The sequence below is a fragment of the Rhinolophus sinicus genome, linkage group LG02 (genome assembly GCF_036562045.2).
Source record: "Rhinolophus sinicus isolate RSC01 linkage group LG02, ASM3656204v1, whole genome shotgun sequence".
Taxonomy (NCBI): Eukaryota; Metazoa; Chordata; class Mammalia; order Chiroptera; family Rhinolophidae; genus Rhinolophus; species Rhinolophus sinicus.
Window position 1 is genome coordinate 113,533,895 of NC_133752.1, and position 23,520 is coordinate 113,557,414.

A 23,520-nucleotide genomic window follows, 5' to 3' on the forward strand; every position below is an offset into this window, starting at 1 on the left:
GTCGTCTATCAATGGGCATTTGTGTTGCTTCCATATCTTGGCTATAGTAAATAGTGCTGCAGTGAACATAGGGGTGCATATATCTTTTCAAATTAATATTTTGGATTTCTTCAGATAAATAGCCAGAAGTGGAATTGTTGGGCCATAATGTAGTTCTATTTTCAATTTTTTTTGAGGAACCTCCATATTGTTTTCCATAGTGGCTGCACGAATTTGCAGTCCCACCAACAGTGTACGAAGGTTCCCTTTTCTCCACATCCTTGCCAGGGCTTGCTGGTTTGTTTGTTGTTGTTTTTTTAATTTATTGATGATAGCCATCAAATGAAGGTTTTAAATGGTAAGGTTTCTCTGGGTTAAGGGATAATGGGTGGGGAAGTCTGAATACAGCAAATATTGTTTTAAAAGGGAGCCAAAAATACTCTTCTGGGAAGTGGAGAGTATGTTTTTCCAGGTGGTAGGGTTTCTATAAGGCATTATGTACAAGGAGCAGTGGATACTGCCATCAATCCAGGCACAGTCTCCTGGAAGAAAAGGGAACTGAGGGTGGCCCCAAAGGCCTGAGTATTCTTTGTGGCTGTTCCATGTGAATAAGTGGTAATTGATGCAAATTTTTTTTATCCTTATTGTGTTTCAGATCACAGAACCTCTTGGTAACATCAAATGCATGCCCTGATGCCCAGCACTTGGGAGCAATCTGGTTTCCCTCCAGGGAGAAATAGCTCATGTCAGCATCTGCACGAAAACTTTCCCAGGCATTGTCAAACTCTTGGTGTAGAAATATCTTTACAACAAGGATTGTGCCTTTTATTTCATAGATCTTCCTCCTCAAGTGCCTGATCCAGGGCTCTGAATGCAGTAGATGTTTTTGCACTTGACATTAGAAGAGGGAAGGGGAAGGAATGCTGGATTTGTGCCTTCCAAAGGTTCGAGTTACAATCTGAGAAATCAAATTTTGTTAAGGATGTGGCAATATATATTAAAATGATTCCACTTTGGGGAAACTACCATGTGGAAATAAAAGCTCCTGTTCATAAGGGTATATGTAAAAGAACATTTATTGCGATATTGCTTTGCATGACAGGAAACTAGGAACAACCTGAAAGCCCATCAGTAGGGTGCTGGTTTTAAAAGGTATGTTTTATCAGTAAGACATGCTATAGCTTTTAAAAAATAACTTGGATTTATATGTAATAACATGAAAATAAGTCTATAATACACTGTTTAATGAACAAAGAAGGATGCTGAGTACGGTATGCAATATGATTCTTACAAACAACATATGCCAATAGTGGATACTTATACGTATATATACATTTGCATGAGCCAAAAATGGAGGAAACAGAGCAAAATGTTAATATTGCCCTAGAGGTGTACAGTTTTAAGTTAAAAAAAAAATCTAACAAAGCTTAAAAAAAAAAAAAGTAACACCCCTCTGGGAAGAGAAGAAAGAGATCAGGGTGATTAAACTGTCCGGAAAGGAAACAGATGGAATCAAACACAGCTTTGTTTAGCCTCCTTTGCTCATTGTGTATTTTTAGGCAGGGCTACCCCTGAATCACCAGAAGTCAGCCCTGCACTAGGGCAGATCACAATTTGTGATCAGTATGATCAGTATGTGACACCAGTATGTAATCCCCTTGGGGGGGTGGGGGGTGGGGCGAGGTGGCAAAAGTTCTTATCTATAAAATGTTGGAGTTGCACATTTTTGATAAAACAATGTGTCCCCAGCCTTCTTCGATTGGAGGCTATTTTACTTCTGGCCCAGGCCCTATAGCCTCCAAGGTTTCTCTGTTCATATCAATAGGTACTTTTTGCAGGGCCTACCTGACTACAGACCACTGATTACATAGCTATATTTAACCTATAAGAACCAATCCACATGACCCCTGACAGTACCTGAACCTATAACCAACTCTTCCTGGAAGGTATGTCATTAGGGTAGAGATATGACTTTTCATCTTTTAACCCAAAATGCCTAGCACAGTGTTTGGTTCATAGTAGTGGCTCATATATAGGCTATTGGAAGAAAATGTGTATTGAGTTGTTGCACTGGCTAGATTAAATTGATTTCTAGCTGGCTTTGAGGGATTCAGGAGAGATTGTCCAGAAAAAACGGTAATCCTTTAATGAAAGATTTGGAAAGGAGTGAAATGTACAATCTCCACCAAGAAGAAACAGCTAATTTCTGTTGTGACAGCATTTAAAAATACATATTTTAGTATCTTTAGGGCTCTGCTACTGTATCCCTTTCCCCTTCTCCAGAGAAATTTGGGTTACATCATAGGTCACTGAGAAACTATCACATGTCTTTTGGGTCCTTCTCACTCTGAGAAAAAAGTAGGTAATAATAGCCTTCATATTCAGCTTTTAAGGGCATAAAATACCAAGGATTAAGTTATTAATGCAGAATTACTAAGAACAATGTCTCCCAAATATTGTTAGAATAAATAATCAAACCAAACAGTATCATATCCAGCACAAAACCACATTGAATTGACTTAATCATATATTATCAGAGCAAGGAAGAAATAACATTCTGGTTTTAATGACCAAAAAGAAAAAAATTACTTGGCAGGCACTGGTGGCACTTTGCAAGTTCTTTGGAACGTAGTTTAAGAAATAGCTGGGTCTTGGGTTAGTGAGAATTAAGACTGTAGAGCCTTTTATGCAGGAGAACTGCCCAGGTGTGGGGCTCCTTGGAGGCTCAGCCAGGTAGCTGACTGCTGCAGCCTGGGCCTGACTCCCATCTGGCCCAGAAAACATGACAAACACGGCTGGGTTAGCTGCCGGGAGGTGGTGATGGATAATGGCTGTGGCCTGATTCTTGAGGAGCCACGGATTCACTGCAGCGTGTCTTAGCCATATGTGAGTCCTGGCCACATGTGAGGTTCCCCTAGCGGAGGAGAGGGAAGCCACATGACATGTCTTACACATCTCCTGTTACTGCAGAGACCACACTTGAACAAGCCAGAGCCTGGCTTTCCTAGACAGTATGGTCTACAGGTTAGAGAAACTGTATCCTGATACTCTGGGCCCTGGGTTTTGGGAGGCAGCAAAGGAAGTGTTGATTGATTCCTGAAGTTGAGCTACTACATGTAGTCTTCCACCTTCTGGAGGGCTCACAGAGGAAAGGAGACAATTAAGTGGTCATAGTGTGGGGCAGGTGGGACCTTATGGGCCTTGCTCAGCCTTCTAGGGTTTGCAGGAGTAGCTATGCCCAATAATTAGTCTAACTGAACCCTTCTAGTGACAGGAAATTCACTTTCACTGTGGCATCTCATAAAGCTGGAAACTTCCCTGAGAGACTCCTTCCAATCTTTGCATGCTGAGTCAACCATCAGCTCAACTTCTCCCAAGAACCTTGCGGCTTTGAAGAACCTTTGTGTTTGAAATGGACTTTTCTATAATGTGGGTGTCCTTGTAGGTTTTGGGGGCCCTTTCTATAACTTAAGGACCTCCTTTCTCTGCTGGTCTTTTCGTCTCCTCCAAATATCCTTATCCAATTATCAACCATCAATGCCCATTAGGATCACCCAGGGACCTAAAAAAAAAAAGAAAAAAATCCTGATGCCCAGACCTCATAAAATCATACTCTTTGGGGGTGGAACAAAAGCGCTGGTATTTTTCAAGTTCCCTAGATGATTCTGTTCTGCAGCCAAGGTTAAGAACAACTGCCTTGTTCCCAGAAACTGGTTAAACTCTTGAAGGTCATGCTATCGAATAAGGCATCTTAGATTCGAATCCTGACTTTACCACTTGGGTAATTCTCTGTGTTCTGTGTCCTCATCTGTTATGTGGAGATAATACTAATACCTACTGAAAAGATTGTTGAAAGAACTGCATAAGAACACATTAAGTCTAGGAAAGTCTCTGGCACGTAATAAGTGCTCTGTAAGTTAAACTCAGAACCTAGGACAGGACCTAGCAAACATGAACACAATGTGCTCTCTACAAGCCAGGCATTGTTCTAAACACTTCACATGTGCTATTCAATAGCGTTGCATTGAAGACCTAGTGTAAGAAAAGTGATATAGCAAAATGTGTTATTAGGACTTCTTTACTTAGTAGGACCTCTTGTCCCAGACTGCCCATTAACTCATGTCCTGGTGAGTTCCCTTTACCTCTTGTCATCTCGTATTTCTCCTTGCCTCTCATCAAAATCCCTTCCAAAGCTCTTCTACAAACATTCTGTACATTTCAAGGCATTCAAGGTGACTAAATTAAGGGCTCCCCAATATTCAGTTCCATGTCTTTGTTGCCTTTTGCCAACCACTGTGCCTACTGATGAGCTAGGCATATAAGAGATGCCCAGGAAGTTCTTCGTAGAATAACACAATTAATTAACCTTATAAAAGGCTATGCTAATATACTTATGTAAGAAAATTGAAGAAGACCGAATTCCTGGGAATGGTGTGGAGGGTGAGAAAATAATACTATAAAATGCCTACTATATGCTAGGCATTTTTTATGCATCACACATTTTGAAAACCCTAGGAAATGGGTATTCAGGTAATCTTTTGCTGTGTAACAGTGAGTCACCACAAAACTTAGTGTCTTAAGCTAACAATTATTTTGCTTGTGAATTTATAATTAAATGGGAGCATAGCAGGGACAAGTACGCTCTGCTCCAAAATGGCCAACAGAGAATTGGGGTACCCACTTTCAAGACAGCTCACTCATGCCCTTCAGCCATTATAGAACAACCTGGTGACCTAGACTCCTCATTTACAGCCCCAGGCTGGCTCTGGGTTGAATGGGTTGGAATAGAACACTCTTTCCATGAGAATACAGCTCTCCATCTCAGCCCTCCACTCCCCATTCCAAGGGGAGCCGTGTCTGTGCTTGGGGAGAAGCCAAGCCAAGCGAAAGATTTCAACAGAGAACTGAGGAAACACACCCACTGAGGTTCTCATAGCAACATAATCACGCACAGGCAGCAGCCTATTTCGGTGGGAGCTTGTCTCAGTTCCCCTCCTCCCTGGTTAGTCACAGAACGGAGGCATGGCTCAGGGAGAAGTGGTGTGGGGTGGGGTCAGAGGAGAAGGTTGGACTGAACGTCAGGAGGCTAGCTGAGGGATCACAGACAAATGCCCTCCTAGCTCTGATTTCAGGGTCCTTATTTATAAAAGGAGAGGACTGGACTAAAGAGCTGCGAAAATACTTTCCTTTTTGATTTTCTTTGCTTGTACAAGTACTGAGACTTTCTTGGTAGGGGATCAGATGTGTCAGGAACTTTTGTCTCTGAGAAAGTTGATTAGAGAAAACAGTGTTCAAGAGGGTAAAGTCATTCTTTAGATTCACCTCATTTATCCCCCTACCACTTTCTGCATGTTGGCAGGATGCGAAAGGGAAGGAGAATAACCAGGCATTGTCAAAGACTGCTCACTCACCCCCGACACTGATCCAGGTCTGTGATCTGAGAAAGGAAAAGGTTAAGGAGGTTAAGGCCATTCTCTCATTTAAAGGTGCTCCTTCCTAACACACAACCCCAGGCTGGCTCTGGGTTGAATGGGTTTGAATACATACACACACACACACACACACACACACACACACACACACACACTCCCATTAACTCCAGCCTGTTGCCCTTTCTCTTTTCACTCTTCTTACTCTCCATCCCCTTCTGTCCTCTCCCTCCTCCACTTACTGCAATGTGTCCTCTCTTCCCCCTAGGACCAGTTGATGGAGGCATCCTTGGATTCTGGCCTTTTTCTTCAGTGGACTCTGGGGTGGGCTGAGGACAATCAGGATCGCACTTCCTGCTCTCAGAGGTGAGGTTAAAACAACAAATACAGAGTGCCTGCAGGACGGGTCTATTCCTGTAAGTACAGGGATGAAGTGAAGAGAGCCAGGAGGCTCAGGGAGCATCTTTTCCGTCCCTGTCCTTGACTTGTGGGCTGAAAGCTTGAAAGTGCATCTGCCTTTGAAGGATTCGGCTTGAGTGGCCTGTTGTAATGGGAGAGACAGAGTGGGGCTCCCCTCCCCCTTGTTCTATCTCCCACCAGCTTGACAGATGGCCAGTAAGGGGGGGGAAGCTCTCAAAGAGAAGACAAGAATGCATTGTATAAAAATTCACACCCCCTGCTGCCGCCCAAACTCTCTTAAAAAAGGATCAAGAAAATCCTAATGGGTACGTGACATCCTCCCTCTCTCCATAAAAGGGACTTCAAAATCTGGTGACGATGGGGGAGGAGCGAGGAGGGAGAAATGTGTCTGCAGGGGTCTGCCAGGGAAAACTAGGATAAGGGGAACTCGACTGCAGACTCATCCAATTGACTTTCTCCCACCCTCGTTACCAAGCCGCCGCTGGCTGAACCTTCGCCCCGGCCTCTCAGCCTGGGAGAGGCTTGCAGCCCCACGCGCCGCGGATGAGGAGTGTGTGAGAAAAGGAGAGACTGTGATTCACACTCAGTCCTAGAGTTGAAGGAGTTAAGGACCCTCCCTCATCCAGACACCTATCCCTTCACTCCCCAAACTCTAAACCTTAATTCACCAAGGAAGGATCCAGGAATTGGCAGAGAAGCGGGAGAGTTGGGGGTGGGGCGGGAGAGAAGTAAAGGGGGCCCAATCTTGCCCAGAGCTTGTCCTGGGTGGGAGGATGCACACTCGGGTCTAAGAACCTGCAAGAGCCCAGCTCCGGAGCTTGCTTCCTCGGAGCCTCCCTCGTGGGCCTGCAGCGTCCGCGCAACCTTTGCCCCCGCGCAAGTCGTCCGCAGCGCCGGGGAGTGGAGGCGGCCAAGAGACCCTTGCAGCGGCGTGGAGGGGGCGGGCCCGGGGGCGGTGGGGGCCCTCGGTCTGCGCCCAGCCGCCGCATGCTCCACCGAACCTCCTACCCCGCCCCCACTCACCCGGCTCAGCCCCTAAGAGAGACGTGCAGGAAGCGTGTTGCTTCGCCCAGCGGATCCGCAGAAGTTGAGAGGAGTTGGTGGCTGCCTCCGGCCCGCCGGACTTTGCGAGCAGCGGGGAGAGAGCCGCCGCCGCCGCCGCGGAGCCTTCCGGGCTGCCTCCCTCTAGCTCAGCCCGCCGCGCGGGTGGAGAGGGGCGGGGAGGGGTCGGGTGCGCGAGAAGAACTTGAAACTGTGTGAAGGAATCCGGAGCAGATGAGAAGGGAGGAAAATAAAACAAAGTGGAGACTGCAGGAAAGACTCAGCCGGGGTTGATTGTATCTGCTGACGCTCCGGCAGAGGGGTTGGGTTGGCTTTTTTTTTTTTTTCTTCCTCCCATTCTCTCTCTTTCTCTCTCTCTTTTAAAGCTACACCAGCTCTCTCTTTCTCTACTATCTCTGTACCACCAAACCCTTGCTGGCTCTTATGGGCATGAAACACTCCTCCCGCTGCCTGCTCCTAAGGAGGAAAATGGCGGAGAACGCTGCCGAGAACACCGAGGTAAGGAGGCGAGAGGGCCGGGGCTCTCGGCGACCCCGGCAGCCCACCCCGACCACCGCCCCGCCGCCGCTGTGGCTGCCGCCGCCGCCGCTCAGCACCTAGTGCCAAACTTTCCCCCGCTCCATCCCGTTTGCTTCTGCCGGCCGTGTGCGTGTGTGTGTGTGTGTGTGTGTGTGTGTTGGGGTGGGGGGAAGACAGTGCATGTCTCAGGTCCCCTCCCTCTTGAAAATGCAAAAAGAGTCTCTCTCACCCCATTTCCTCTCCTACCACCCGCTGCTCGCTTCTCTTTTCCCCAAGTCCCAATTCCTGGGCAGCTTCGCTCCCTTGCCCTCTCCTCTGGGCTCCGTTAGGGCTCCAGAGTCCCGGCTTTGTGCAGAGCTGGGATGGGTGATCCTGGGTCCAGGTCTGCTCCCTGCAGTCCCTTGACTATCTCCAGCCGCTGCCCCAGATTTACCCTTCAAGCTTGAGTCCCTGAGCTCTGGGTCCCCGCAGCACCGCGGAGAGCTCCTGGCCGTTGGGGGGATGGGGGGTGGCCAAGCTAAGCCGGCGGTAGGACTTGGGTACCACCAACAGACCCTCCCGCCCAGATCCGGGGCGGGGAGAGGTCTACAATCCTCTAATGACAGAGCTGCCTCTGGGACGCTAAACCCGGGGAGGGAGCGCTGGATGCGGCCACCTTCAGAACCAGGGACAGCGTCCGCTCCTGCCGCAGCCGAGCCCGCGCCGGCGGTGGGGGCTGCGCGCCGCGGGCTGCAACGATAAATGGGTCTGCAGCCACTCGTCCCGCAGCAGCTTTTGAATGTCGCTCTGGCTCCTCAAATTGCGCTCTGCACCCCCCCTCCCCGCCCCGCGCGCCTTCGGCAGCCCAATAGCTGCCCTTTCTCTACTCTCGAGTTGGCCCTGAGCCGCAAAGAGCCCTGCTGGGTTTTTGGGTCCCAATACTGAAGGCTGTGTTCTCTGGCCTGGCACTGACTCTGCTGTCATTACAACTGGACTAGTCCGTAGGTTCTGGGCACCTGTAGTTACGAAGGGGATCAGCGTGGGCAGTCCCCTTACCTTCCAGGAGGAACGGTGAGCCGAAGTGGGGGCGGAGTGGGGTAAGTGTGTGAAGATCATCCCTTACTCGGTGGCAGGAGAAAAGCAGAGCGCAAACTCCCGGGCTCTATTAATAGCCAGGTGTCTGGTGGGGCTGCCGTACATTTCACATATGGTTACCCATATGCATCGTGGGGCAGGGATGGAGGTGTGTCGCGGGAATTGTCCCTCTGTCTTGCTGGAACGCAGAAAGGTGCGGAGACCCTTTGAGATCTTCTTCCCTCGAGGTATGAACTGCAGCTAACCCCTACCCCACAGCGTAGGCAGCAAAGCTTTAAAAAACTCCATTCTCTGAGAGGCTAGAAGCAGCATGCATCTGGCAACTGTCGATTTCCAAACAAACAGGCTCTGGGGCTTGGAAACAGTCAGGTATTCAGTAGCTAATGCGGTCTCTGAGTTAGGGCAACGCTAGCGAACGTTCCCCGGTCACTTGCTCTTCCCCACCCTCCACCAGAGAGTAGACATTCAGAACGATGTGTAGTGCAAGGCGCCTCGCCTCACAGCGGAGAGCTAGGCTTACCACCCTGCTCGCCCTCCTCTCTCTGATCGCCCACCAGCGGAAGAGGCTTCTAAAAATAGCTCAAAGTCAAGGTTGCACTTCTGTAAAGTGTTGAACTAGCGGGCACGTAACAAACAGTCCCTGCAGTCAGGTGGCTGGAGCGCTGGAAGCCAGAAACAGCTTCCCCTCCGCAGCCCCCCACCTCGCCGCTCGGTTTCTAAAAAAAAAAAAAAAAGTTTTTTCGGGTCTCTAGCCCCTGCCCCCCGCCCGTTGCACGGGGTCTGGGTGCAGACCCCTGCTGAGTTCCGCGGGGTGCAGGCTGCTAAGCTCCCCACCTCGGCCAGGGTTAAAGGCGTCCAGCAGGCAGAGCGACGCGCGGCAGGCTATTTTTACTTGCTTCCCCCGCGGCTGCGCGCTCCCCCTTCTCAGCAGTTGCACATGCCAGCTCGGCTCAAGGCATCAATGAAAACAGCAGTAGAGGCGCTGAGCTCCTGCGAGCAAAAAGGAAAAAAAAACACAACACGTTGCACACCGCGGCGGTGGGTGGAGCAGACCCAGTGGGGGCTCTTTGGAGGAGAGTGAGTCTGGGGGTTCAGTTCTTAGCAACTTCCCTGACAAGGGGAGGAATTCAGACTTGTTCACATGTGCCCGATGGAGGCATTCAGGCAGCGTGACAATCACTTGATTTTTCTCCAGGAACTGGCTGTTTTTGGAGTAAGTCAGGACTAGAGCAGTACTTCCAAAAGTGAGGAATTGTGGGTTTGCCTGCATGTATGGTGGGAGAGGCAAGGACGCCTCTGTGGGGTGTGTGTGTGTGTGTGTGTGTGTGTGTGTGTGTGTGTACGTGCGCACGCGTAGTGGTAGTAGTTCTAGTTCTTAATTGAGCACGTCTTTACCAAACACGGCCTCTATACCAGGAATCATTAGGTACCCCACGCACCCACCCAAAGGTGAAGACCACCAGGCCCCCTGCTCTCCAGGGACTCACGGTCTGGTGGACAGTGGTGCCTGATAATGCAAATAGTCCTGTGGCACCTTTTCTTGCCTTTTGTTGGTGTTGCAAGTGCTTGTATCTCCTTTAATCCTCACAATAGTCCTGTGAGATAAGCATAGGTTAGTATTCATTTGTTATCCCCATTCTCCAGGTGAGGACACTGAGGCTGAGAAGTCTATCCTGTCTGAAAGTCACCTGGTCAGCTTCAAAAGCCTTGGAGCACAGCTTGATCCCACTTCCGATTCTTTGCCCTGTGCCCTACATTTGTAATTTTAAAAAGATGCCACATGTGAATCAGAGTAGGTGAGGAGTGGGGAAGAGGACATTACTTTGGAAGGGAGAGATAAAATGTTGGGGGTAGGCAACGATGATGGAAAGAAGGTGTTCTTGAAAAGGTAAAGATGGGGAAAGGTATTCTAATCCTTAGGCAGGGAGAAAATGAGTAAGACTGCTTATATTGTGAGCTGAACCTCTCGGGACACGTAAAGTCCAGAGCTGAGGCAGTGTGGACATGGGGGGCACAGGTTGGTGGACACCATTGGCACTGGGGGGTCCTGAGTGCACTCTTTAACCACTTTGACCTCAGTGCCTTTATGTGTTAACTTGAGCTGAGTCCCCTTATGGTTTAGAGTAGGATGGGATGTAAGGAAATGCGGGGACAGCACGTGGTAAATACATAGCGATGTCAGTTCCATTTCTGCTTTCTCAGGCTCCCTCAGATAGGCCTCTGCTCCTCAAAGGCTTCAGTCCCACCCTCCTTTTCAGTGCCCTCAAAGTGTCTGAGGCAGGTCGGCCTCACCTCTGCCCTCACGCAGGCCTCTCATTGCAGGTCCTCTTCCCTAATCCAGCCTCATTGTCACTGCTTGATGGGCTTTCAGAAACAGACATCTGCTCATGGACAGACGTCTCTTTGAAAGCTTACCATGTTGCCCTATTGCATTAGAATACAAGGTAGAGCCCAGTTTCCTTAGCAGAGTGTGCAAGGCCTGGGCTGCCCTTTACCCACTTCTTCTCTCTGGAAAAAAAAAAAAAATCTTCCTCAGCCTGCAAGACCCAACTCAAAGGTCACTTCCTCTGGGCTGCCTTCCCAGATCTGTCATTTGTCTTCCACCCCCATGTAGCGTGAGTGTTCCTTCTCCCTCATACGTGTTCTTAACCCCTGACTCACTTTTCTTGTTAAAGATAATTGGCTTTTTGTTGTCCATTTCTCCAGTTAGGTAATGAACATTTTTGTTCTTAACACAGTGCCTGACACACAGTAAATAATGAATGTTAATAGGTGTTGACTGAATTGATTCATGTAATTGTGAACCAGCTCATGAGCCTTCTAGGTTTTAGCCACTCACGGCTTTCGGAAAATTGGGCTTCCTAGCTCCCATTCCTCTGCTGCACTTAGGTTACTGTGGACCTTTAAAACTCAAAGTAAGTAAAGGTTGTGGGAATCAAGGTGCTGTAGCAACTCAAAGCATGGGTACATTTTGGTTATTCTTGTACCCATTCAATACTCAGTAATTACTGACTCTTCTCATGTGGTGTTCTTCCCAGTGGAAGATAAAAGGACTAATCACAATGCCCAGTTAGGAACCCTGGGGTTTAATGGCCCCTTGTGAGCTCCTTGCTTTACTGATTCTGGGAGAAAGCCTAATGCATTATTGATGGTGGTGACCCCCTGATTGGGGTTTTAGCACCTCAAAGGAGAGCCCCCAGGGGTGAGAAAACAGTTTTAGCATTTTGGAGACTGTTTTTTGAAAGTTCTATTGCCTTGCTCACCCGGGGAGAGAGAATGGTTATGGGTTGGGAAAAATCCTACAACAGGACAGCGGGATCAGGGCTGAGCGTTGCTCTAGGCGTTACGGGGAGAGCTGAGCTGACTTCTGACCTGGTGTGTGTTGCTGGTTCTGGCTAACGGATGCCTCTGCTTAGGCAGTTCCTTTCAGCGAGTGGGTCAGGGGATTGGGGAGGAAGAGGGCAAGAGGAGGCAGGACTCAGGCCTGCTGCTCTGAGAATGGTCTGCACCCGCGTCTCTGAAGAGTGCAGGGTGGGGCGGGGTGGGGGGTGGGCTGACTCACCATGGGGGCTCTGGAACCAGCTTGCCTGGTTTAAAAATCCAGCTCTGAATTTAGTAGATGTGTTGTTATGTTAAATGTAACTTAACCTCTCTGGGCCATGCAAGGTTGTTGTGAGGATTAAATGAATTAATTCAGGCAAAGGATTTAGGACATGGTGCGTGCTCAGTAGTGTTTGATTCTTATCCTTCTAGCTTTTGGGAGTCCTGCCGAAAAGTAGCAGACTGGATGACCTCTCCCACTTCCTTGCTTCTCTGCTGAAATAACCCATCAACCATAGTCCACACACATGTCCCTTGCCTCAGCAAACACTGATTTCAGTCCCTAAGTGAGCTCAGGAGAATGAAGACGATACCCATACTTTTTTCCTGGGAAATTTGGCTTTTCAGAGAGCCCAAAATTGGCTTTTGGCTGTCAATAGGGTGAAACACAACACTCCTGTCTCCAATTCAGGAGTGGGTCTCATTTCCAACTCTTTGCTAACTGTGCTGTGAAATGATTATCACATACCAGTGTGGAACATGCAAAAATTTGTAGAAACAGTACTTATACCTTGGAGTCTGCTGTGCCAACAGGAAAAAAATGGGCAGCACGACAATGTGTGAAGTGCCAAGGTAACTGGAAGCGGGATGGCGTTGCATGAAAAGCAGGCATTGTTGTTCTGTTGTGAACAGACTAGTGGAAGGACAGGGAGAGCGCAGGCGAGAAGAGACCCCCGAAAGGTCACTCCATCCATGCTTCTGCTGCAGAGCACACTCAACCCAGGACGCACAGCTGGCCGCTGGGTAAAAAGCTTGGGAGAAGGCGATCTGCCCAGACTCCTTGTGCATCTCAGTAATCAGGAAATTCTTCCTTAAGTCAGAGCTCAGTCTCTTCTTTTACAATCCGAGTCACCTTTGTGTATGTTATTCTAAACGGAGATGAAACCTGGCCAGTTGCCTTTGCATTTTGGCCTGTATGAGGGCTGTGTTACCCTCTGGACTAGTTTTTGTTCCAAGTGATTCCAAGCCCTTTCTATGGTATTCTGGTACTAGCCCTCTAATGGGAATAGCCAGGAGAGGAGTATTCGAGAAGACTTGCCTCTCCAACGTTAGCCAGCCCATGGAGCATTTCAAACATCAAATGGCTTTTCTGTCTCACTTGTTATTAGAATTCCTTCAAGCATCACAGCTTTCCTCAGATTTGTAATGGGTGACCTGTAAGTTAAGATGTCTTTTTAAGTGTAATTTGATAAAAGCAAACAGTTTGATGTGCACATTTTCATAAAGTCATGGAATCTTAGAGCTGCATGGAAACTGAAATCATTTTTCAACTAAAATATCGTAAAACTTGCCCAATATCACAGAGCTTTTCAGCCTCGAGGCCTTGTGTACGCCTAAGTCAATGCTACTTCTACCTCCTTTAAATGCAGCACCTATCTGATTCATTATTTTATTTTTTGTGCTAATTTTCTAGCGTGTCCGGATATGTAATATCTAATACCAGTTTCTCCACATAGATCTAGGAATTGTGCATAATGAGCTCTCTCTCTTTTTCCTGAGAAACTTAAAATGCTTTGGTACATATCATCTTGTTCAATGCATGCCATCACATATTACCTACATACACACACGTTACACACTGCACACCATGCACAGACACATACCACTATGAGTTACATATTATCCCCACTGTGCAGATGAAGAAACCAAAGCATAGAAAGTTGGTGTTAGTTGCCCAACATCCCACAGCTGGTAAGTGATGGAGCTGGGACTCAAACTCTGGTTTTCTGGCCACCAAGACCCATGCTTTCTCCAGCCTACCAAGCTGGGAAGTCATCAGAAGGACCAGAGTAGAAATGCAAAATATGGATAAATTAATAGGAGACATAAGGAATGGTGGATTTGAAAGAAACCTAGAAGAGGTTTTTTTCCCAGCTTTTCCCCCAGGTCTTCTTTTCCTGCCCCCACCACTACCCTGCCATCTCACGCTCACTGTCCTCCACGCTATTCCCTGTGGGTGACAGGTACCTGGTATAATTTGTGGCCAGGACAACCTTTATTCCATGCCACCTACTCATCTAAGATGTACCCATGTCTGTAGTCCTAGCTGGTGGACCAGGAGAAAACTCTTGTCTAACAAAACGCACCTCGCTGGAAACTAGACCCAAGGCCATCCGTAATAAGCCTGGACTCTCATCCAGCTTTTTTCTTAGGATGAAATGAATAGCAAGGCACGAACTTTGCTTTTTGAATTTATCTTTGTCGTCTTATCACCTGTAGTCTTTTTTCTAGAACTGCTGTAACAGAGTACCATAAGCTGGGTGGCTTAAAACAACAGAAATCTATTTTCTCACAGTTTTGGAAGCCAGAAGTCTGAAATCCAGGTGTCAGCAGGGTTGGTTCCTTCCGGAAGTTTTTAGGAGGAATTTGCTCCTTGCCCCTTTCCTAGCTTCTAGTGTTTGCCAGCTGTGCTCGGGGTTCTTTGGCTTACGACACCTCCCTCTAGTCGCTGCCTCTGTCTTCACGTGGCCTTCTCCCCTATGTGTGGGTCCTATCTCTTCTTCCTATAAAGACACAAGTCATGTTGGATTAGAGACCATCCTATCCAGTATGACCTCATCTTAACTCAATTACATCTGCAAAGACCTTATTTCCAAGTGAGGTCATATCTTTAGGTAACAGGGGTTAGGACTTTGACACATCTTTTTTGAGGACTTAATTCAACCCTCAACATCACTCAACACAGTGCCCACACATAGTAGGTCTGCATAGAAAAATGGCTGACAAATGACTGAATGAATGCATGGTATGCCTCAGAATAGTCACAAAGTCAATGAAGGTGGTCTGTCCCCTTCAAGTCCCTTTCCTGCTGCTCCTCAGCTACCCACCTTGCCCTCTGGCTTCCCAGCATCTTTATCAGGCCTTCTTTCCTTGAGCAGCAGCAATAATTATACAAGAGCTACATGTTAGTGTCCTCATTATGTGTGGGCACAGTGTTGAGTGCTTTGTAAGCATTGCCTTACTTAGCTTATACAGCAACATTACAGAACAACTCTGATTATTCCCATTTTGCAGTTGGAGAAATGGAACCCTGCAGTGCTTAATTATCTTGACCAAGATTATAGCACTAGTAAGTAGAGTTCGAGCGCTCTCAGAGTTAGAATGTGTTCTGCTGTAGACTCAGGCCTTACTCCCCACTTGTCTCCACATTCCCAACCTCAAGCTGCTCACCGCCTTTGCCCCACCCCAGCTCCCACCGCTGGGAGATTTGGGAAGGAACTGAGTAACTTCCATGCATTGGAAAGGGACTATGGCTGATTGGAGCTTGTCAGTCTGGACCAGTTTCCCCATTTTCCACCTCCTCAGCCTCCCAGGGGATTTGCTTTGTTGCTGCCAGAGAAATTATTTTAGAGGTAGAATTATGAGCCCATTACCAGCTCATTTGAAGGGCTATTCTGGAGGGCAGGAGGCACAAGAACTTTCTCAGCACCTTCCAGTATGGCCCACTAAACCGTGTGGGCCACTGACTTCTCAGCCTAAGGCAGTTTTGTGTGGAGGTTAAATGCACAGGCTCTGGGGCAGTACGCCTGGGTTCAGATCTCAGCTCTGCTGCTTACTGGTCTGCACAAGTTATACAGTCATCATCTGTGCCTTGCTTTCGTCATCTAGGACATGGTAATAGCACTTTATGCCTCTGAGATATTGTGAGGATTAAACGAGTTATTTCACGTAAACCACATATTTGGCACGAGGTAAATGCTGAAGAAAAATCAACTGTTATTTATAATCTGGGCTTATCCAGTGGTGTCCCAAAGTGGGAGCAGATACTAACTGATACTTACTGGTGACATTATCAAGTCAGTGCCAGCAGAGGCTGGAGCAGAACAGCCTCTTTGATTCAGGTCATTGAAGCATTGAATCATCGATTCAACCATTCTCAGGTCAGCCAGCCAGAGCCACAAAGACAGCTGAAGACAGGGCGCTCTAGTACGCCCTACCCGGGGGTCCCCAGTCCCATGTGAAGTGACCCAGTCACAGGAGGAATAGGGTTCTCTGTGACCCACAGCCTGGCATACCTCTCCTAGCTCACATTCAGCTCTGGGATCTAGAACTCAGCATCTAGAGCATGAAACTGAAGCCTCACTGAGTACCTGCCAATGTGAGAGAAATGGGGGAGCGGAGAGTACCCATCAGGCTAGACTGCAGCCCTCCCGAGGGACAGACCAACGTCTCAGGCTTCTCTGTGCTCCTCACAAACCCTGCTGCTAGAAAAGGCGCAATTCCTGTCTGTTCACCATTAGCCTGATTGCTGACCATTTCCAGCGTTCCCACTGAGGAAACTGAGACCTGGGGGGAGGGGAGAGAGAGAACAAGGTATTGCCCAGGCTCGGGTGGCAAAACAGATGTTTAATGACTGTGTTAAGTCCCTGGCCTTTGGCCGTACATCCAGTAGAACACGTCCAGTGTGTGAGGCCTGACCCGAGTGGCACAGCTAAGAGCAAACTGGGCTCCTGCCACTATAAAGGGAATGGCGAGGCACACATTCATCAATTAGGGACCCATTTGTAGCTCTATTGTGAAAGATAATCTCTTGTTAGCTGAAGGAAAGCAAAGTGGTGGCCTTTTAAGCCTGGGCCTGGCAGAAAATGAAAGACTGCAATTCCCACAGACAGTTAAACTCAAGGACTTCATCTCCCCTAACAAGCAGTTATGACAGCACTTCTCTAAGGAGCCTCAATCGGCGAGGCCCACACAAATGATTACAGCCCATCAGAGGTGTAGATAGGATCCCAATTAGGGAATGTTCTCTATTAATGTGCATTAGTTCAACTCTTGCCTCCAGGTATCTAGTGGGAAACTGATGAGTACTTATTGAATGAATAAAGGAAGCAAGCCTGTATATCAAACACATATTATACCAACTTCCTTTTTTGTTAGAATCTTTTTCCTACACCCTAGACCTCTCTCCTGACTTGGAACCATATATCTGACTGCCTCCAGGACATCTCCACTCAGATGCCTCTTCAGGGTCCCCTCCGGAATGTCATCTCTTGCCATGAGTCTGTCTCTCTCCTACGATCCTCACTTTGCTTACTATTAAGTCACCAAAGTCACAAGTCCCGACTCTCCTCTCTCCTTTCCCCACAGTGAGGCCTGATGATGCTACATCGCAAGGGTTTGTCCCCTTTGTCCTGAATTTATCTTCCTTTATCTGGTCCCACTGTGTTTTCCTAGTTCCTGTCCCCCCATCTTTTGCCTGGATCTCTGTAGCAAGCTCCTGGATGCTTTCCACACACCCTTCCTTTCCTTGCTTTGATCTATTCCCATAGCGGCACGAAGGCATGTTCTAAAGTGGAAATTTGATTATATTCCCCCTCCCCCTTAAAGCCCTCAGTGGCTTTTCCATTATCCTTGGGAGGAAGGCCCCCTTATCACACCCCTGAGCCGTGTTCCAACCTCATTTCTTGTAAGTCCTCCCTTTCTGCTCCAGCTATACTCATCTGCTTCCCTCCCTTCATCACCTGGGTACCTCTACTCTTCCTTCAGGTCTCAGCTTAGATGTCACCTATACCAGGGAGGCTTCCCTGACACCACCCCCTTATCCCAGTCTGGCTTTGTTCTCCCTCCTATGTGATCCTTTAGTACCTGTGCATCCTCCGTCATAGCACATACCACACTGTCCTTTGCTGATGTCCTTGTGTATAAGTCCACCATAAACTCTGTGAGAGCTGGGGCTCTGTGCAGTTCACGATTGACTCCCAGCACCTACCACAGGACCAGGCACCTATTAGAGGTTTAACACCATTTGTTCAATGAGTGAGGTTGCATGTACCTTTCCATATGGAAAATGCTCTATGAACGCCACTGATCCCACTGTAAGAGGAAATCTGTGATCATAGCCATCCTCCTCCTGATCCAAAGCAAGGCTGTAGTCAAGCTGCCCCAGTTAGATGCTCACAGCTGAGGGACAAAGCCAGACTGCAGAGAGAGGGTTTATAGTTGTGCAAACCTAGTAAGAAGAGATTTTTGGATAAACAGCAGTGTAAGTTTAATGCCCATTTGAACAGGCACAACAGAAATCTCACAAAGGGCTGGGAGTCAGGGCTTTGCCTGGGGCATGGGAAGTCCCTGCACTTCCGCAGTGGCAAGAGGCAGCAGAAGACCACGAGTCTCCCCTGAAAACCCTCGCCTGAGGCAACGGAGTTCTGGGGTCCGGATCAGCCAATAGATTTTTTCCCACTTGGTCTGAGGCGTCATCATTGGCTGATCTGAGCGAGATGCATCTGGGTGATGTCCCCAGACAGGAAGCTGAGCGGCCATGAGGCTCTGGCTCCAACCCACAGGCTCTCTGGGCCCCGGCTCCTGTGCTGGGGTGGAAGCTCTGCCCCCAGCTTTGCCCAGGCCGCCTTTATTCCCGGTTATCTTCAGTCAGCACTGCCATTCACTCTTCTGTTTATAAGGTTAAAAATAAAATGCTCCACATTCCAGGACTGAAGAAAACCAAACCAAGGGCTTGGGCCACCAGCACTGCAGGGCGCTAGGGCTTTGTCCACAGGGCCAGAGCTGGTGGCAGTCCCTGGGAGGTTAATTGAAGTGCTGTCCAGCCTGTGCCCACCTCCCTTTCTTCTTCCAGCTCTGCTTTAGCTTTAGCAACCAGTCTCAAGCTTGTCAGGTCCATCCCCCTACCTCAGGAGGGTACCCCACGTGATCTAGTCACACAGCCGGCCTTTCTGCTGAGCCCCACCGAAGGACTGCCTCAGCTTTCCTCGATGATTCACTCCAGCGCCTCAGGCTCTCAGCTGATCCCCGGGAGCATAGAGAGAGCACAGAACCCAAGGCAGAGCCCATTTGCCTTCTAATTCCCAGTGACCCGTGTGAAAATGGATGAGGTGGTCCTAATCTATCAAACTTGACGGGGGTGCCTGAAGTAAATGGAGTCTGGGCATGAGGACATTTGCGCAAGGAAGAGTATGTGCAGGTCTTAAACTTTATTGTCAATCCCTTCCTTCCCCAAGTGCCTCCCAGTGTAACTGTGCGTACTCGCCCTCAGTGAGTTGTCAATAGAGTTGGAAACGAGCTGGTCGCCATTCTCCACGCGGTTTAGCCTTCCAGACATGCCCACATGTGTGCTGCTGAATGTGTACCACTGAAGATGTGAGAAGTTTTCCCTCCAGGTGGCAAATGGCATAGAAGGTGCAGGTTTGGGGAAAAGCAAGAAGGTGCCATCAGTTTGGATTTTGGTTTGGTGGGGAGTTGACCACTCCTAGGCCTTGCCTTGAAAAAAGGACATAAGGGTAGGCAAATATTTATCTGGGGAAGACAGAACCTTCCTCCAGAAACCTCTGCCTTCATTTCTGCTCTCCACCTGCTGGCTCAGTCTGCTCCTTTCTCTCCCACTTTCCCTGGCATGGACTTCTGTGCTTGTTTCTTTTTCAGGTGGGAGAGACTGTGAAGGGCTTTGTATTCAGCTGCCAGGGGAAGCAGCCCCAGATTCTTGGCTCTGGGCTCTGTGGGCCTAGATGTTGGAGAGAACCCACTCCTTCAGTACCTGTTTGACCAGGTATTGATGCATAACCTTACTCAACTGTCACAGGTCTAGCCTGTTCCAAACATATACAGGGGTGAAGCAAAAAGAAAGGGAAGATTGAGTTTCAAATGTGTTATAGCCACGCTTCTTTGTCTTTCCCAGTATGCCTGCTGGGCCATTCTTTCTAAAGTGCCAGGACCTGGCTTATCTCCCAGGATACAGGCTCCAGCCAAGATGTTATATTCCTTTGGGTACCATGCCTGGTGCAGCAGCCAAGCTCCATACTGGGGACGTGAGAGTGGGGTGATTCTATGGCCATCCCTGCAATTACCCTCCTCTGACATGCCCTTGCCACCAGTTTTGGAGACCCTTTTGTTACCCACTGCAATGGATTATCATCTCACCTGACCAGCCAAAGGTATTAGTTACTGTCAGTCATTGCATTTTTCTTGATATCTTCTCCTCTTTGGGATCTTAAGCCCTATGTTCTCTTGCCTTTCACATCTCTGATGACTGTTCTCTCTCAAGCTTTCATGTGGATCCTTCTTCCTCACTAAGCCCACCTCTTAGTGATGCTGTCTCCAGCTTGCTGTTCCTGGATAATCTCACCCTTTTCCACAACGTGTGACAACCAGACCTACACCTCTGGCTGGATTTCTCTTCCTTGGTGCTCTGCAGGCACTTCACATTCAGCATGACCGAAACTGAGTTCCCTTCCATTCTTCCGAACTTGCTCGTCGGCTCCTCACCTTGTATGCCTGTCTCCGTGAAGGGCACTGCCTTTCTCTCCTTCACGCTAGCCAGAAATCAGGAAGCACATTTCAGGCCTCTCATTACTCTCACATCTCCTACTCCAATCCCAGTAATTTATATCAAAATCCTGTGAATTCTACTTTCTTAACATCAGTTAATTCCATCTCCTCCTTTTCCCCACTGCCTTAGATCAGACCCTCATTATGTCTTGTGTGGGCCCCTGCAGCTGGCTTCCCAGCTTCTGCTCTTACTCCTTGCCAATCCATTCTCTACGCCGCAGTATATTGCCCGGGCTACAGAGGCCTCAGTAGATGTTGGTTGAATGAATGAATGAATGAATGAATGATGAATGAGTTATGGGTAGTGATTGCTTGCTCAGAGGAGCAATGCAGGGTAGTTATCTGGCAGCTGGTTGTCATTGTGAGTTAACATCAGGGACCACCATTCTCCACCTCATTTGGCCTTAGTGGAGATGCTTGGGTATTATGTACATTTAGGACAAAGTTCATGGGATTCAGGAAACCTGGGTGATATAGTCCAAACTCTGCAACTTGCTTACTATGGGACAAGTCTTTTATGAGGCTGTATTTGACACTGAGAGCACCACAAAACCAAGAATCAAGGAGACTGAGATTCTCAGTTGCTCTGCACTTTCCATACAGCTTTATCTTTCAGGAGAAAGGACAAAGATTATGATAAAGAGTCAAGTGGCTGAATCCATAAGGAGGTGTCCTGGTAGCTCCTTATGTGACACGTTGTTCAATCCCCAGCATCACCCGGTCCTCTCGGGATGGTCTAATGTGGCTTCCATGCCCTCTTTCTTCCTCTTTCCCCTGTGACACAGTGAGCTTGGTCTTGTGGATTCTAGGAGTCTCTCTGCAGAGCTCGGGCTCCTAAACCAAATGCAATTGCGTGCTGTTGAACAGCAGCTCCTCTTTATTGTCCCCTATGTCTTGGCTTGAGCAGCGGTTTTATATTTAAGTTGAGTAGCTGGCTGAGGGGCCCCCAGTAAGTCCCTTAGGCTCCTTGGGCCTGGTTAATAACGTCTAATCTGATGACTCATTGAGGCCCTTTTCTGATTTGTAGCTATTAATTCTACTCTTCTCATTGCAGCTTTTAGTGACTAGAATTGATCATTGTACTCTGTGTACATAATATCTTCTCTTTCCTAGTAAACTTTCCTCTTCCATGTCACTTTCCCTGTCAGTGCCAGGGCAATGCTGAGCATGAGTCCCTTTCAACTGGAGATAAGAGCTAGCACATGAGCAAAGAAGGCATCAAAAATTACCAGTCTTGGGGAAATGTTTAATAGCAATGATTTTAATTCAGTTTGTTGCCTCAGCAGATCCATTCCCTATAGTATATTATTTTACAGTATTTCATTCTGTCCAATTTTAGATAATGAATAATCACAATTATGTCGGGTATTGCTCCAATGATTTCCTCCAAGGAGACTAGTGTGCCTTAATACATCTTGGAATTTTTTTCCAGGTCCCAAATCCTGAAGCCTAAGGAGGAGCTGGGTGGAGGAAGGGGGCAGAAGTGACCATGGCTGTCCTTTGCAGGAGGAAGCTCTGAGGAGAGGTACTTTGTCAAGGCCAAAGCCAGGTCTCTCAGCCTTACAGCCCCATGAGTCAGGTTGCTGGGTTTATTTTCTAGTCTCTGCTAAATTCATCTTGTCTTTTCTTTTCCCTGCAAGGTGGTCTCTTGTCTCCTACCGAAAGCCAAAGAGTTCACTTTCCTCTAAGCTTGGTGCCCGGTTGGCTCAATGTCAGAACTCTGGCTGGGTCTGGAACCAGTGACCAGATTGGTGCTGGGGTGTGACTGGGCTTTTCAGGCTGCAGGGTGTGGTTTGGAGAAGAGTGGCTCACCCAGACTCTTGGAGCCTTTCTGAATGCACCAGTTCTTTCATTGGCGATCGCCAATATAAGTTGGATTAGGGGTGCCCCTAGGTGGGGTGTGGACCAAATGATGTCTGGAGGTCCTTTTCTAAATGTGCTGGTATTTGGCATGGTAGGATTAGAAGATAACAGCGTGAGACCTTGGCCACCTCTTAGAGGAGATGCCTGTCCTCCACCTGCCACAGTTCCCCTGCCACCCACGGTGGGGTCATCACCTACACATACTCACTCTGCTAGTTCACGTCACCAGCTTGGTCCCCTTACACATGCCTGTTTGATCCAAAGTATCGAATCCAGTCCCTTCTCTTTCTGAAGTGGGAAGCTAAACCAGAGAGAATAAAGTTGACTCAAGGATGCACAATGAGGGAGTGGCAAAGCTGGGACCAGAAGTACGAGCTCCAGGATTCAGGTGGGGGCCTTTTCTCATCACATGGTCCTGGCGCTGAGGCTGAGGACCTCTGTGTACTCCTGAGCCTTCAGAAACTGCCCAATTAGACACTCTTCAAGATCTTTTTATAAGCCTGGATAAAGGAAGGCCCTCAGCAGTTTGCTGGAGACGGGGGGGGGGGGGGGGTGATTCAGGAGAGAGATAAATAGTTGTGTCCAGTTGGGAAAATAGTGAGGTACCTAAGAGAAAGTCCAGAATGCTACACCATGGGGCCTAAAAGGGATGACTTTGATGGGGAAATGGACAGGGGCTGTCAGTACTGACCATCTACACCTCAAGATTTTGACCTTGGAGCAGCACTCATGAATTTGTGTTACAATATGGGAGGCAGCTTCCTCCCATATTGAGTCCATGTTCTTCCAATTTCTAACTCTGTGCTCTTAAGCAGCTACTTATATTTTCTGAGCCTCATTTTCCTTATATATAAAATGGGAATCATATATTCTTTCTTCAAAAGACTGGTATGAAGATCAAATGAAATAATAGTGAAAATGCACTTAGTATACGGCCTGGTCAACAAATGGCTGTTGTTACACTTGCGGTTGTGAGTGCTGGTTAGGACTGCGGGATGCTCACCTGTCTTGGATCAAAGCAAACAAGCAGACCTGGTTTGCATGTCAAAGTCAGGCCTAACCTAGGAGCTGAGAAGACATGCGGGTCCCAGTCATCTGGGATGATGCTGGGGGAATGGACTCTGAAGAGACATTCCAACTGCTCAGCAATCCTGCGTAGGGCCAGCTCTGGCAGCGTGGGAGCCCTGAGTCTGTCATTCGCTGCCATCACGGCCCCGAAGGGAACCACTTAAAATCCGTCAGTCTCAGTCTCCTCTTCAGGGCTTTTTGTCCATCTGTCTATCCATTCAACCTG

At 48.2% G+C, this 23,520-nt stretch overlaps 2 protein-coding genes across 15 annotated transcripts in view; one reads left to right on the top strand and one right to left on the bottom strand.

The window, feature by feature from the left end:
- Positions 1–1,039: 1,039 nt before the first annotated feature.
- Positions 1,040–9,172, bottom strand: LOC109461013 (uncharacterized). Of its 6 annotated transcripts, none has more exons than XR_012493822.1 (5): positions 8,065–8,178; positions 6,852–7,080; positions 5,651–5,822; positions 5,391–5,416; positions 1,040–3,541 (listed from the first exon to the last, which is right to left on the bottom strand). XR_012493822.1 is itself a non-coding variant. In XM_019756936.2 (5 exons), the coding sequence occupies exons 1-5, from the start codon at positions 8,502–8,504 to the stop codon at positions 5,117–5,119; spliced, it is 612 nt and encodes a 203-aa protein (XP_019612495.2). In that variant the 5' UTR covers positions 8,505–9,172; the 3' UTR covers positions 1,040–5,116. The 6 variants fall into 6 exon arrangements, 3 of the variants coding, with proteins under 3 accessions (XP_019612495.2, XP_074181350.1, XP_019612496.2); XR_012493820.1 differs by lacking the exon at positions 8,065–8,178 and adding an exon at positions 7,843–8,050; XR_012493821.1 differs by lacking the exon at positions 8,065–8,178 and adding an exon at positions 7,639–7,836.
- Positions 7,077–23,520, top strand: part of PRMT8 (protein arginine methyltransferase 8) — an 89,975-nt gene continuing 73,531 nt past the window's right edge. For 6 of the 9 annotated variants that reach the window (XR_012493819.1, XM_074325243.1, XM_019756931.2 and 3 more), the window contains exon 1: positions 7,077–7,388. Coding sequence is in view for 5 of the 9 variants with exons in the window: in XM_074325243.1 (XP_074181344.1) it covers positions 7,314–7,388 (75 nt within the window). In the remaining 4 variants the exon portion in view is untranslated. Of the gene's footprint in view, positions 7,389–8,335; positions 8,486–8,601; positions 8,711–23,520 lie in introns of those variants that run through there. The other 3 variants (XM_074325246.1, XM_074325245.1, XM_074325248.1) reach the window with 3 other exon arrangements.

Excerpts from the sequence above, each read along its gene's own strand:
- LOC109461013 (XM_019756936.2), bottom strand. The coding sequence starts at position 8,504 with ATGATCTTCACACACTTACCCCACTCCGCCCCCACTTCGGCTCACCGT. Across the intron at positions 7,081-8,444 it reads CTCACCGTTCCTCCTGGAAG|TTTCAAGTTCTTCTCGCGCA; the intron begins GTAAGGGGACTG and ends TCCTTCACACAG. Across the intron at positions 5,242-5,390 it reads GACCTGGATCAGTGTCGGGG|AGACAAAAGTTCCTGACACA; the intron begins GTGAGTGAGCAG and ends CAACTTTCTCAG.